General features: G+C 32.4%; 1 protein-coding gene across 1 annotated transcript in view; it reads left to right on the top strand.

Annotated features, from left to right (window-relative positions):
• Window positions 1-16,053, top strand: part of LOC143069416 (serine/threonine-protein kinase Nek9-like) — a 109,389-nt gene that overhangs the window by 76,114 nt on the left and 17,222 nt on the right. Inside the window, exon 22 of the mRNA XM_076244033.1 lies at window positions 5,676-5,759. Within this exon, the coding sequence (XP_076100148.1) occupies window positions 5,676-5,759 (84 nt within the window). The remainder of the gene's footprint in view (window positions 1-5,675; window positions 5,760-16,053) is intronic.

Genomic DNA, 16,053 nt, shown 5'->3' with positions numbered 1-16,053 from the left:
GGGGCAGGGGCTCAGGTTCCACATTAAGCAACAAATACATGTATGATAAATTCATAGATTTTTCACAAGTTTCTCTCAAAACATTGGCCTAAAATATATTAATCAATAGATTAAATGCTCTGCCTGAATAAACTAACAGACTACAAATTATAATAACTGTATATAAAATATATTTAAGTATATTTTGATGAATTAACATAAAACATTAATTTAATGCAAAAACATACAAATTATGTTCTACTAAATTTGAACTGTAATCATTTTGTACTATAACGGTACGAACACAGTATAAAGTACTTGTTGAGTACTTTTTGGCAGCACTTTTACATCTTAAAATTTACTAAAAGTAAAACAGGTGCAGAGCCTGTTTATGAGAACACCACTATAAAAGAACAAAAACAAAAAAATATTAAAAACAAAATTCCAAGAAATTGCAAAACCGAAAAGTCCTTTATCAAATTGCAAAATCAAAAGTTCAAAAATATCAAAACGAATGGAAAACAACTGAAATTTTCCTGACTTGGTACAGGCATTTCCAAATGTATAAAACGATGGAAAACTCTGGTACTTCAAACTTATAGCATAAATCTGTTAGCTGATGTTACTAAACTGGTACTACATTTATAAATTTTCAATACTTAAAGTACTTAAAGTTTAAAGTACTAAATTAAAAAAAATGCACTTTCAAAGGACGCTGAGTACTTCAATCAATCAATTTATAATGTGGATTCAATATCATATGTTGGATACCAATTTTTCATGGATTTTGTGGGTATAGGTGAACCATGAAATTAAATGTTTAAAGAATAACAAATTTTCTAAAGCCTTGTATGAAGACCGGCAAAACCACGAAATTGAATGTCCACAAACATGCAGGTTTTCCTTCATCCATGAAAATTGGAAACCACTAATGAATGTCAATATAATACTTCCATGATCAAACTTATTTTGGGTTTTCCCCATAACAAAACTGTGGCCTTTGCCTCCATTCAAAAAATATCAAATCTTCCAAAATTTACATATCGTCGCTGTTATACAAAAACCTCGTATCTAAGGTTTTGATTATTTCACACCAGGCAGTAAAAACTGAAATCTTTTTATCGATTATTTAGAATTAAATGTGTATGTTCCACTGTATGCGAAAATATCTGATCTTCTAACCAATAAATTACCAAGACGAGCAAAAATGTCTGCACCTATATTGTATTTTGAAAGCTTTTCACATTATTTCTAAGCTTTATTAGCTTTGAGAACCTAAAATTGATTCAGTAAACTGTAGCTGTTATGATGTCAGCTGCCGTGCCGTGTGTTTTTCTTTTGAGATACGATATTTTCGAACAACAAAATGTCTCACCAATCCGACTACACTTTTTCGTCACATGTCAGAATTCAGGTTAATGATTGGTTAGAAGATCAGATATTTTCACATACAGTGGAACATACATATTTAATTCTAAATAATCAATAAAAAGATTTCCACAAAAAATTGAGATACGAGGTTTTTGCATAACAGCGACGATATATTAGATTAGAATGGGTTGAATCCTACAGTTAAACAGATTTCATCACATGTTAAAAAAAAAGTTTCACAGATCAGATAAACTTTTTGTGAGTAGTTTCCCTTTGTAACTTCAGGGAAAAGGCAGCAGGGGAGACATATGTTTTTTTGTCAAAAAGAAACTTTAATTATTTTCCGCTTTTAACATTTCCATTGGGAATATTAAATAAAAAAAGGCAATCAAGTTTTTCTTAACACATGCACATTCTTATTGCCATTAAATGTGAATTCTAATAGATTCCATGCAAAGCAACCATTAAAGTCAAGCTTTCTCTAACGAAATAAAAATTCCACTTGAAAATCATCATAGCCTTGAAATGTCTTAATGTTCTATCTAGAGTGCAATGGAAGAAACAAACGATAAAAGTACAGTATATATTCTACGCTTTCTTCATTAACCACCTAATCGAATAAAGGCCAAGTTTATTAGATAGTTTAATCTATAATAGCTAGCTAAAAACAGATCAATTGATATATGAGGGTCACCTGAATTACTTCATTAATTTGCTCCGCGAGAATATAATTCTAGGCTGAGAATATAATTCTAGGCTTTGGTAACGGTACTTTCTTCATCGGGAGAAAATTAAAAAGCACTGCTTAATCAACTCTCTGTCTGATGTATAGGCCTTTCACAAATATGTTATTTTACTCTATCATAATAAAAAAGATTCCTTCATTTGTTTTCAAGTATTTTGTTTTTCTTAATTCATTAGATTGAGAATTTACTTTGCCCACATTTACAGTGCTTATCCAGTGACCTTTGGGGTATCACAATAGCAATGGCCAAAACAGTTTACCAAATTGCAGTTAGATTTCTTCTCCAACTAACTGATCAACTGGTAAAATGTTTTAGCAGATTGCTCAAGTGAAATGTTGTCAGTATGAAGTGAGTGCTGTGAAATCAAAAGTAATACTTACCATCCAGATCCAGTTAGTTGATATCTTTGTCATTTGTTTCAAACACAAAAATGACTTACTATAGTATGAGTCACTGAATAAGGTCTAATTTTGACATGGAAACTTCTATCATAAATAGATTTTATAAATAAATAGTTCAAACCCTTGTTTTGTAGATGTATATTTTATAGCTTTGTCTTCTAAGACAAAGTTATTGTGTAATTATAATTCGTATAATATTTTCTATACAAATTACTGATCTGCTGGCATTAAAGGGAAATAATTTTTTTTGAGTTATTGTACACTAAACAATTAATCAATGATACCTGGCTTCTGATTTTGCCTACAATTTTTTTCAAAATTTTAATCATCTTAAAAATAAATTCCATTGTTTCTTTTCAAAACAGAGGATAAAAGTTTAATAATCATTAAAGTAATGTTACAAATAAATTAAATGAGGAAAGTTGATATTTGTCAGACAAAAATTGTGACAACATTTTGCTGATTTTCAGTTATGTAAATTATTTCCCTTTAATGGTAGCAGATAAGTAATTGCTTTAGAAAAAAAATTTCAAATTACTATTATGCACTAATCTGTTGTTGGAAAACGGAGCTATAAATTATAGACTTACACAACAATGTTTTCAACTATTTATTTATAAAATCTATTTATGATAGAAGTTTCCATGTCAAAATTAGACCTTCTTATTCAGTGACTCATACTATAGTAAGTCATTTTTGTGTTTGAAACAAATGACAAAGATATCACCTAACTGGATCTGGATGGTAAGTATTACTTTTGATTTTACAGCACTCACTTCATACTAACAACATTTCACTTGAGCAATCTGCTAAAATATTTTACCAGTTGATCAGTTAGTTGGAGAAGAAATCTAACTGCAATTTGGTAAACACTTTTGGCCATTGCTATTGTGATACCCCAAAGGTCACTGGATAAGCACAGTAATACATTACAATGTTAATAGTCATAATTACTTTTGCTGTTTTTTTTGTATAATTTGGTAAATTCTCAACAATAACAACTTTTTTTAAATGATTTTGATGGAACTTTCACCATTCAACTCAAACTTAACTCATAAATATGTGTAGTTTAATGTTATATATTTTCATAAGTTTGACAGGATCTAATTTTTCAAGAATTCATAAGTTAAAGCATGAACTGACTTTACAAGTTTCTCTACATGTAAATGTATAGTATTCCTATGAAAGGTTATGTGTCACATGAGTATCAGAGCCTTATGGCTTATCTTCCGTGTTGTTTTTATTTTTACCTCACCTAGCCCAACGAGCCAAGTTAGCTTTTCTCATCACTTTGCGTCCTTAATCAGCAATAATGTCAGCAAAGTAGAATCTATAAATAAGTCAATATGACCAAAATTGTCAATTCACATGGGAATGACCCATAAGGAGTTGTAACCCTTTGAAGACCCACTCTTTTACAAAATTCGTCTACACTCAATCTACTGGGCCAAACAGAATTAAACTTTTAGGTAGCCACAATTTTCAATAGGGTATCTTGATTGATAAATGTATCCACCTTGTCATCCAACCACTACATGGCCACTATGGCTAAAAATAAACATAGGGGTTTACTACAGTCTTTAGTGAAAATTGTATAAAAAAAAGCAATTTCAAATGGTCTTGCTCCACAAGTAGCAGCCATTATGTTAGTACAAACCCAATGAAAAGTCTTATCCACATTATCAAAATGATGTGGATGTAAGCAACTATTTAACTTTAAGTTACAGTTTGTGTGACAAGTTACATTAAATGCTGTTAAGAATAATTACCCGGACATTTATTAATGATTGGTTTCAATTTAATGAGAATTTTGTAAACACTAATAAGTTGTCTACTAAAGTAGAATACAACTTTTTCTAAAGTTAAGAAAATAGATAGTTACGGTAGATCATAAGTAAATGTTTTTTGAGACAGAATTTTCTTATAATTTGCCAAAATGAAGATTTTAATATGCCTTTTTTCAAAAATATAATAAAAAGTATGGGTCACCGTGCTATTTTTCAAGCTATGAGTCGTGGAAAATTGCCTAAATTTGGTTGGTTTGTTCATGAAAAAACACATAAGAGTGCATACAAAAAATTTTATGAGATAGAATTTTGAAATGAATTGTGAGAAGATAGGTTTCATAATATGTTTTAAGAAAATAAAAAGAAAACATGGTGTCACCGAACTTGTTTCTTGCCACAAGTAAAATTAAAAAATTTCCCTATTAGCCCAGTATAAATTTTGTACTAAAAGAGTTATCTCCCCTTAAATGGCTCATTTGAAAAAAATGATTTTAAAACCAAAAAGGTTGATTAAATTAACAAGTTTTCTTTATATAAATAAACTGTCTAACTTAACCATTTAATTGCAAATCTGTTTCCAAATTTGCTGATTTGGGCAAATAACTAGACCGATTTTATACTGTGATTGTACAATCCAAGATGGCGGTATACCATGAATCTACCTTAAAAGATATTTTATATTTCAAAAGACATTGACAAACTATATTATTTCATTCACATCAATTTCACGTGAATTTAAATTCGTGTGAATCTTGCGTGAAATATGTGAATTTCATCTCCAACGAGCTTATACGTGAAACTCATGTGAAATCTGTTTATGTGAGTTTCACATGAATTTGATGTGAAATTCACATGAAAATCACATGAATTTTGTTCACGTAAAATTCACATGAATTTTTTAAATAAAGTAATTCAAACAACATCTAAATTTTCAAATTTAAGTAAAATCATGATAAATACCAATTTTTTTGGTTGAAAAGTTCATGTGAAATTCATGTGAATCTCAATTCATGTGAAATTCACATGAAAATTTTCACTTGAGTTTCATACATAAGCTCATTTGAGGTGAATCTCGCGTGAAATTTTTCATGTGAAATTCACGTGAGCAAATTTTGCCTATGTAAGGATCAGCATAAGTTTTTTAACTTGAAACGTCTTCTCCACAATCAGAAAATAAATTCTACAGTTAAATCACCCTGCAAAAAAACATTTCTCAAGGGTTGTTTGTCTTTTAACAAATCTCTGTCTCTTATAACAGCTTCATCCTACCATGGTTCAATATTGCAAAAAGCAGACTTCTTTTTAAGCCATGTGTTGAAATAATCTTCACAAATTTATGAACTTTTTTATGATTTATTAATTTTTCATTTTTTTTTATCTTTATTACACAGAATAATACAACAGAAAATTCAGTACCAATAGATGTCAATAAACTTCTGGAAAGAATATCATTATTAGAGAAAGAAAACAAAGAGGTTAGTTATTTATAGGAAAAACTTTTTTTTTTTTTTTTTTATAAAAATCAAGGACATGACTTGTTATAGCCAATGAGACAACTTATAATCCACCAGAGTCACATGACATGCATGGATTCATGTAAACAACTGTAGGTCACTGCCTTCAAACAGTGACCAAATAGCTGTATACTTACGAATGAAAAGCCCTGAAATGACAAAATGAGAAATAATTCAAACAAGAAAATCAAATTGTATTTGCCTCAAAATTATAATGCTTGGCTTGTTCTTGAAATATAAAATATATCATGATGCTCATAGGATATTTGATATCAATGAATTTTATTATTAAACTTCTACTAGAAAAATATGTAAAAAAAACAAGAATTCCAACATATTTATCTGAAGTGGATTTTAGATGTACATCATACATGTATTTATTTCTTAAAAATAACGTATAGAGAAATTTAGCAATTTAAAATCTGCAAAATGTTGAATATCCTAGTAGAGTTGCAAACTATTAAAAAAAAAGTTGACAACATGAAAAATAAACATCTTTGAAGATTGAAATAAACAATTAATTTCCCCATGGGCTACAATGATAGCCTTTTTAGCTCACCTGGCCCAAAGGGCCAAGTGAGCTTTTCTCAGCACTTGGCGTCCGGCGTCCGTCGTCCGTCGTCTGTCGTCCGTCGTCCGTCGTCGTCTGGCGTCGTTAACTTTTACAAAAATCTTCTCCTCTGAAACTACTGATCCAAATTTAACCAAACTTGGCCACAATCATCATTGGGGTATCTAGTTTAAAAAATGTGTCTGATGACCCGGTCAACCAACCAAGATGGCCGCCATGGCTAAAAATAGAACATAGGGGTAAAATGCAGTTTTTGGCTTATAACTCAAAAACCAAAGCATTTAGAGCAAATCTGACATGGGGTAAAATTGTTCATCAGGTCAAGATCTATCTGCCCTGAAATTTTCAGATGAATCGGACAACCCATTGTTGGGTTGCTGCCCCTGAATTGGTAATTTTAAGGAAATTTTACTGTTTTTGGTTATTATCTTGAATATTATTATAGATAGAGATAAACTGTAAACAGCAATAATGTTCAGCAAAGTAAGATCTACAAATAAGTCAACATGATCAAAATGGTCAGTTGACCACTTTAGGAGTTATTGCCCTTTATAGTCAATTTTTAACCATTTTTTCGTAAATCTTAGTAATCGTTTAGAAAAATCTTCTCCTCTGAAACTACTGGGTCAAATTTAACCAAACTTGGCCATAATCATCATTGGGGTATTTAGTTTAAAAAATGTGTCCGGTGCCCCGCCCAACCAACCAAGATGGCCGCCATGGCTAAAAATAGAACATAGGGGTAAAATGCAGTTTTTGGCTTATAACTCAAAAACCAAAGCATTTAGAGCAAATCTGACACACAGTAAAATTGTTCATCAGGTCAAGATCATATGCCCTGAAATTTTCAGATGAATCTGACATTCTGTTGTTGGGTTGCTGCCCCTGAAATGGTAATTTTAAGGAAATTTTGCTGTTTTTGGTTATTATCTTGAATATTATTATAGATAGAGATAAACTGCAAACAGCAATAATGTTCAACAAAGTAAGATCTACAAATAAGTCAACATGACCAAAATGGTCAGTTGACCACTTTAGGAGTTATTGCCCTTTATAGTCAATTTTTAACATTTTTCGTAAATCTTAGTAATCTTTTAGAAAAATCTTCTCCTCTGAAACTACTGGGCCTAATTTAACCAAACTTAGCCATAATCATCATTGGGTATCTAGTTAAAAAAATGTGTCCGGTAACTCGGCCAACAAACCAAGATGGCCACCTTGGCTAAAAATAGAACATGGGGGTAAAATGCAGTTTTTGGCTTATAACTCAAAAACCAAAGCATTAAGAGCAAATCTGACAGGAAGTAAAATTGTTGATCAGGTCACGATCTATCTGCCCTGAAATTTTCAGATGAATCGGATAATCGGTTGTTAGGTTGCTGCCCCTGAATTGGTAATTTTGAGGAAATTTTGCTGTTTTTTTGTTATTATCTTGAATATTATTATAGATAAAGATAAACTGTAAACAGCAATAATGTACAGCAAAGTAAGAACTAAAAATAAGTCAGTCTGACCAAAATAGTCAATTGACCCCCTAAGGAGTTATTGCCCTTCATAGTCAATTTTTAACAATTTTCTTAAAATTTGAAGATTTTCAATAACATTTTCCACAGAAAGTACTGTTATAGATAGAGATAATTGTAAGCAGCAAGAATGTTTAGTAAAGTAAGATCTACAAACACATCACCATCACCAAAACACAATTTTGTCATGAATCCATCTGTGTCCATTGTTTAATATTCACATGGACCAAGGTGAGCGACACAGGCTCTTTAGAGCCTCTAGTTTGAGATACAGACTTTAGAAAGTTGACTTTTTTAACGAAACCTTGCTAGAATTACTGAAAATTTATTCGGACTATTTTTTAGTCCAAAAAATATAGGTTGGCATTGCTTTTCTTAACGTATTTTGTACTTATCTCCCATGCCCATCAATTTTGCACTTAAAAAAACATGTCTAATGTCCTAGTGTTGAAAAAACATCTCATTTCAGTTAGGGCTTAGGAAAATAATTTGTTTTGCCTATGATATAATGCAGAATGCACGAAGTCTCTAATAATAAAAAATAATGAGCGCACATATCAACCAATCAAGATTAGTCATACTTTTAATTCTGAATACCATGTTATGCTCATAAATGGCTTAGCCCATACAATCTAATGGTGTATTGAATTTGTAACCTGAAATATAACTGAATCAGTTGTCCTTCTTCCAGCAGTGATGCACTGGTTTGCTGCTGTAAAGGTATAATAATTAACAGGTCTTGTTTCCCCAACTGATATACCTATGATAGTTTATCTGCATGTTTTCATTTTCTATTCATTTATTGCTACTCAATTTATTCCTGGTTTTAGCATTGAGAAGTCTTTTCTATTATTGTTTAGGTCTTCATTTGAGGGAACCAGTAAAGTTCCAATAAAAACAAAGTTATTTGTATCAACATGCAATTTAATAGTTTTATGGCTTCATTTATTTTCTGCTTTTCAAACTTACAAATCAAAACAACTAAATTAATTTGTTTGCCATACACATTTCATTCACTTAAATCTTCCATTAAAAGAATTAAACTAGTAATCTTCTCCAATCAAAGTAATTTACAAGTTTTATTAAGCAGCCCACATATTATTTAGCCTTCAGCTAAGTAGTCAGCACCAGGTACTTGTATGATTTAAATTTCATATATATTCCAATCGCAAATTTTTATGATTGTATAAATATGATTAAGTTGCAACTTTTATAAAAAATAAGGAGATGTGGTATTTGAGATTGCCAATGAGACGATATGAATTATTATTATACCTTACATATATTTCAAACAATTCTATTGGGTAAAACGTAATCACGTGACATGGAATAATTCAGTTAATTTTCATTCAATTGCAAGGAAGGACGAATAACCCTAAAAATTTACACCAACGGTGAATAACCCTATTATTCACCGGTGAATAATCTTTTGGGTTTGTTTATTTGTACTTGAGTTACCTCCCATGCAAATGATGTCACAGACGTAAATATACAAAATAGCAGCGTTCACGTTACATTGGAAGCCCATTGAGAGATGAGGGAATATGGCATTGGACATAAATAAGGCTGAGAGTGCCAGCTGCCGATGATATCTCTTATATACAGTCCTTTTCAGGGCCATCAAAATTTTACAAAAAGATTCTACTTTTGTTGTAAATTCTAGAAAATCAAACACAAATGTATTTTCAAACGTCAGTCTGTGTTATGATAATATGTTAAAAATATAGACTAGTAACTGTAAGTATTCGAAATGCCCTTCCACTGTTAGTTCGGTATAATAAAACAATTGTGGCCCCTTAGATTCAATGAATATCCAAAATTGTCAACCCTCAAAAGTTATTTCACTTCGGGCTGCACCCTCAATGAAATAACCTTCTCGTGTTGACTATTTTGGATATTCATCTCTTCAACGGGCCATAATTGTATGATATAATACAAAGTAAATGTGGTGGTATTGCCAATGAGACAACTATCCACCAGTCCAAATAACTTAACTTACATGTAAGCTGCTTATTGTAAAAATATGTTTTATATTAAAGCTATAAGTAGAGGTAGATCAACATGTATGGACTATAGAGATTTTAGGTACAAAATCAGGATTTTTATTGAGGGAGCACATCTCTGAAACTAAAGAAAGGACAATTTTTTTTTTCTGAGTTATTATTTTTTTTAAATCGTTCAATTTATGGGCACCCCCTGGATGCACTTTGCCTCTATTCTCCTCTAGTCTATTTTGAAAAGTTAATCTATTGGTTCTGGGATTTTGGTTAAGTAAAGAACAACCTGCATAAGTTTGTGTTCCTCTTTAATTTTACTTCTGTTGTCATTTTTACAACCAGTAAGTTCCTTACAAAAATATTGCATTGCAAGTTTTATACATTATAGTGTTTGCAGTACTCTTGAAATTTCAGTCAGATAAAAATTAGTAGATTCAGCAAATATTTCTCTTCATTTGTTTTATTTTTTTAATATTGACGGAGTTCAATACAAGAAAACCTTCAAATGTAATTTATCCCCAGTGCATGTAGCACTATGAAAAATGTAGAAGACTTAAAGAAAATTGTCAACATAATGTCACTTTAGATTTCATATTTATCATTACAAGAAAACATAGAAGTGCTTATAAGAGTTCAGTCATCACTTTTTATTATCATCTCCATCAATTTTTTAAAGCCAAAATAATGTGCGAATAACAAATACGCTGAATTGATAAAAAGTTAGAAGATTTATTAGTAATCCAATTAGTTCTAGAATCTTTATGGGAATTTTGAAAAACGCTTATGTTGCAATTAAATATTCACTGCACAATAAGATTTTTTTTTAATTTTTAGATGTCGGTTAGAATTGGATATTAGTGCATACAAACTCATTATTTGATTTCAATGCTAACAATAACCTTGACAGATGAAATAATGTTTATTATAGGAAAAAATAACTCAATATAATATCATGGGATAACAAATTCTCACTCTTATATTATTATATAAAAATAAGATATGGTATGATTGTCAATGAAACAACTCTCCACCTGAGACCAAATGACATATTTAACAACTATGATATAGGTTACCGCACAACCTTATGAGCAAAAACCAGACCACATTCATGCCATTGTCAGGTATAAAAGATATAGATATTAATCAAAATCAATCTGGTACTAGAACACTAGCTACAAGGAAGATTGATTTAGATTATTTTTATGCCCCACCTACGATAGTAGAGGGGCATTGTGTTTTCTGGTCTGTGCCTCCGTTCGTCCGTTCGTTCGTCCCGCTTTAGGTTAAAGTTTTTGGTCGAGGTAGTTTTTGATGAAGTCCAATCAATTTGAAACTTAGTACACATGTTCCCTATGGTATGATCTTTCTAATTTTAATGTCAAATTAAAGTATTGACCCCAATTTCATGGTCCACTGAACAAAGAAGAAGATTGTAAGAAGCTCAGGTTAAAGTTTTTAGCTCACCTGGCCCGAAGGGCCAAGTGAGCTTTTCCCATCACTTGGCGTCCGTCATCCGTCGTCGTTAACTTTTACAAAAATCTTCTCCTCTGAAACTACTGGGACAAATTAAACCAAACTTGGCCACAATCATTATTGGGGTATCTAGTTTAAAAAATGTGTGGCGTGGCCCGGCCAACCAACCAAGATGGCCGCCATGGCTAAAAATAGAACATAGGGGTAAAATGCAGTTTTTGGCTTATAACTCAAAAACCAAAGCATTTAGAGCAAATCTGACAGGGGTAAAATTGTTTATTAGGTCAAGATCTATCTGCCCTCAAATTTTCAGATGAATCCGACAACCCGTTATTGGGTTGCTGCCCCTGAACTGGTAATTTTAGGGAATTTTTGCTGTTTTTGGCTATTATCTTGAATATTATTATAGATAGAGATAAACTGTAAACAGCAATAATGTTCAGCAAAGTAAGATTTACAAATAAGTCAACATGACCAAAATGGTCAGTTGACCCCTTTAGGAGTTATTGACCTTTATAGTCAATTTTTAACCATTTTTCGTAAATCTTAGTAATCTTTTACAAAAATCTTCTCCTCTGAAACTACTGGGCCAAATTAATCCAAACTTGGCCACAATCATCTTTGGGATATCTAATTTAAAAAATGTGTAGCGTGACCGGGCCAACCGACCAAGATGGCAGCCCGACCAAGATGGCAGCCATGGCTAAAAATAGAACATAGGGGTAAAATGCAGTTTTTGGCTTATAACTCAAAAACCAAAGCATTTAGAGCAAATCTGACGGGGTAAAATTGTTTATCAGGTCAAGATCTATCTGCCCTCAAATTTTCAGATGAATCCGACAACCCGTTATTGGGTTGCTGCCCCTGAACTGGTAATTTTAGGGAATTTTTGCTGTTTTTGGCTATTATCTTGAATATTATTATAGATAGAGATAAACTGTAAACAGCAATAATGTTCAGCAAAGTAAGATTTACAAATAAGTCAACATGACCAAAATGGGCAGTTGACCCCTTTAGGAGTTATTGTCCTTTATAGTCAATTTTTAACCATTTTTCGTAAATCTTAGTAATCTTTTACAAAAATCTTCTCCTCTGAAACTACTGGGCCAAATTAATCCAAACTTGGCCACAATCATCTTTGGGATATCTAATTTAAAAAATGTGTGGCGTGACCGGGCCAACTGACCAAGATGGCCGCCATGGCTAAAAATAGAACATAGGGGTAAAATGCAGTTTTTGGCTTATAACTCAAAAACCAAAGCATTTAGAGCAAATCTGACAAGTGGTAAAAGTGTTTATCAGGTCAAGATCTATCTGTCCTGAAATTTTCAGATGAATCGGACAACCTGTTGTTGGGTTGCTGCCCCTGAATTGGTAATTTTAAGGAAATTTTGCTGTTTTTGGTTATTATCTTGAATATTATTATAGATAGAGATATACTGTAAACAGCAATAATGTTCAGCAAAGTAAGATTTACAAATAAGTCAGCATGACCAAAATGGTCAGTTAACCCCTGAAGGAGTTATTGCCCTTTATAGTCAATTTTTTACCATTTTTAGCTCACCTGGCCCGAAGGGCCAAGTGAGCTTTTCTCATCACTTGGCGTCCGGCGTCCGTCGTCCGTCGTCGTCCGTCGTCCGTCGTCCGTCGTCCGTCGTCGTCCGTCGTCGTTAACTTTTACAAAAATCTTCTCCTCTGAAACTACTGGGCCAAATCAAACCAAACTTGGCCACAATCATCATTGGGGTATCTAGTTTAAAAAATGTGTGGCGTGACCCGGTCAACCAACCAAGATGGCCGCCACGGCTAAAAATAGAACATAGGGGTAAAATGCAGTTTTTGGCTTATAACTCAAAAACCAAAGCATTTAGAGCAAATCTGACATGGGGTAAAAATGTTTATCAGGTCAAGATCTATCTGCCCTGAAATTTTCAGATGAATCGGTCAATCGGTTGTCGGGTTGCTGCCCCTGAATTGGTAATTTTGAGGAAATTTTGCTGTTTTTGGTTATTATCTTGAATATTATTATAGATAGAGATAAACTGTAAACAGCAATAATGTTCAGCAAAGTAAGATCTACAAATAAGTCAACATGACCAAAATGGTCAGTTGACCCGTTTAGGAGTTATTGCCCTTTATAGTCAATTTTTAACCATTTTTCGTTAATTAAAGTAATCTTTTACAAAAATCTTCTCCTCAGAAACTACTGGGCCAAATTAATCCAAACTTGGCCACAATCATCTTTGGGGTATCTAGTTTAAAAAATGTGTGGCGTGACCTGGTCAACCAACCAAGATGGCCGCCACGGCTAAAAATAGAACAAAGGGGTAAAATGCAGTTTTTGGCTTATAACTCAAAAACCAAAGCATTTTGAGGAAATCTGACGGGATAAAAATGTTTATCAGGTCAAGATCTATCTGCCCTGAAATTTTCAGATGAATCAGTCAATCGGTTGTTGGGTTGCTGCCCCTGAATTGGTAATTTTGAGGAAATTTTGCTGTTTTTGGTTATTATCTTGAATATTATTATAGATAGAGATAAACTGTAAACAGCAATAATGTTCAGCAAAGTAAGATCTACAAATAAGTCAACATGACCAAAATGGTCAGTTGACCCGTTTAGGAGTTATTGCCCTTTATAGTCAATTTTAACCATTTTTCATAAATTAAATTAATCTTTTACAAAAATCTTCTCCTCTGAAACTACTAGGCCAAATTAATCCAAACTTGGCCACAATCATCTTTGGGGTATCTAGTTTAAAAAATGTGTGGCGTGACCTGGTCAACCAACCAAGATGGCCGCCACCGCTAAAAATAGAACATAGGGGTAAAATGCAGTTTTTGGCTTATAACTCAAAAACCAAAGCATTTTGAGGAAATCTGACATGGGATAAAAATGTTTATCAGGTCATGATCTATCTGCCCTGAAATTTTCAGATGAATCGGTCAATCGGTTGTTGGGTTGCTGCCCCTGAATTGGTAATTTTGAGGAAATTTTGCTGTTTTTGGTTATTATCTTGAATATTATTATAGATAGAGATAAATTGTAAACAGCAATAATGTTCAGCAAAGTAAGATCTACAAATAAGTCAACATGACCAAAATGGTCAGTTGACCCCTTTAGGAGTTATTGCCCTTTATAGTCAATCTTTAACCATTTTTCAGAAATCTAAGTAATCTTTTACAAAATCTCCACTGAAACTACTAGGCCACAATCATCTTTGGGGTATCTAGTTTGAAAAATGTGTCCGATGACCTGGCCATTCAACCAAGATGGCCGCCACAGCTAAAAATAGAACATAGGGGTAAAATGCAGTTTTTGGCTTATAACTATGAATTCAAAGCATCTAGAGCAAATCTGACAAGAAGTTAAATTGTTAATCAAGTCAATATCTATCTGCCCTGAATTTTTCAGATGAATTGGACAACTGGTTGTTGGGTTGCTGCCCTCCAATTGGTAATTTTTAAAGAAATTTTGCCGTTTTTGGTTATCTTGAATACTATTATAGATAGCGATAAACTGTAAACAGCAATAATGTTCAGCAAAGTAAGATCTACAAATAAGTCAACATGACCTAAATGGTCAATTGACCCCTTAAGGAGTTATTGCCCTTTATAGTCAATTTTTAACAATTTTCATTAATTTGGTAAATATATGTAAATTTTTACCAAATATAGTTCTCTGTTACTAATGGGCAAAGTTCATTATAGATATAATTGTAAGAAGCAAAATCGTTCAGTAAAGTAAGAACTTCAAACACATCACCATCACCAAAATACAATTTTGTCATGAATCCATTTGTGTCCTTTGTTTAATATGCACATAGACCAAGGTGAGCGACACAGGCTCTTTAGAGCCTCTAGTTTCGTAAATCTTAGTAATCTTTTACAAAATCTTCTTCTCTGAAACTACTGGGCCAAATTAAACTAAACTTGGCCACAGTCATCATTGGGGTAACTTATTTAAAAAATGTGTGGCGTGACCTGGCCAATCAACCAAAATGGCTGCCACGGCTAATAATAGTACATAGGGGTAAAATGCAGTTTTTGGCTTATAACTCAAAAACCGAAGCATTAAGAGAAAATCTGACAGGGTTTAATTGTTTATCAGGTCAAGATCTATCTGCCCTGATGTTTTCACATGAATCGGACAACCCGTTGTTAGGTTACTGTCCTGACTTGGTAATTTTAAAGAAATTTTGCCGTTTTTTGTTATTATCTTGAATATTATTATAGATAGAGGTAAACTGTATACAGCAATAACGTTCAGCAAAATAAGATCTACAAATAAGTTTACATGACCAAAATAGTCAATTGACCCCTTAAGGAGTTATTGCCCTTTATAGTTAATTTTTAACATTTTTCATAAATTTTTGTAAATTTTTAGAAAATATTTTCCACTGTAATTACTGGGCCAAGTTCATTATAGATAGAGATAATTGTAGCAACAAGAATGTTCAGTAAAGTAAGATCTACAAACACATCACTATCACCAAAACACAATTATGTCATGAATTTATCCGTGTCCATTGTTTAATATGTACAAGACCAAGGTGAGCGACACAGGCTCTTTAGAGCCTCTAGTTTGTCAAGGTAGTTTTTGATGAAGTTGAAGTCCAATCAACTTGAAACTTAGTACACATGTTAACTATGATATGATCTTTCTAATTTTAATGCCAAATTAAAGTATTG

Source organism: Mytilus galloprovincialis, chromosome 3, assembly GCF_965363235.1.
Source record: "Mytilus galloprovincialis chromosome 3, xbMytGall1.hap1.1, whole genome shotgun sequence".
Classification (NCBI taxonomy): Eukaryota; Metazoa; Mollusca; class Bivalvia; order Mytilida; family Mytilidae; genus Mytilus; species Mytilus galloprovincialis.
This window is presented reverse-complemented; position numbering and strand designations above follow the sequence as displayed.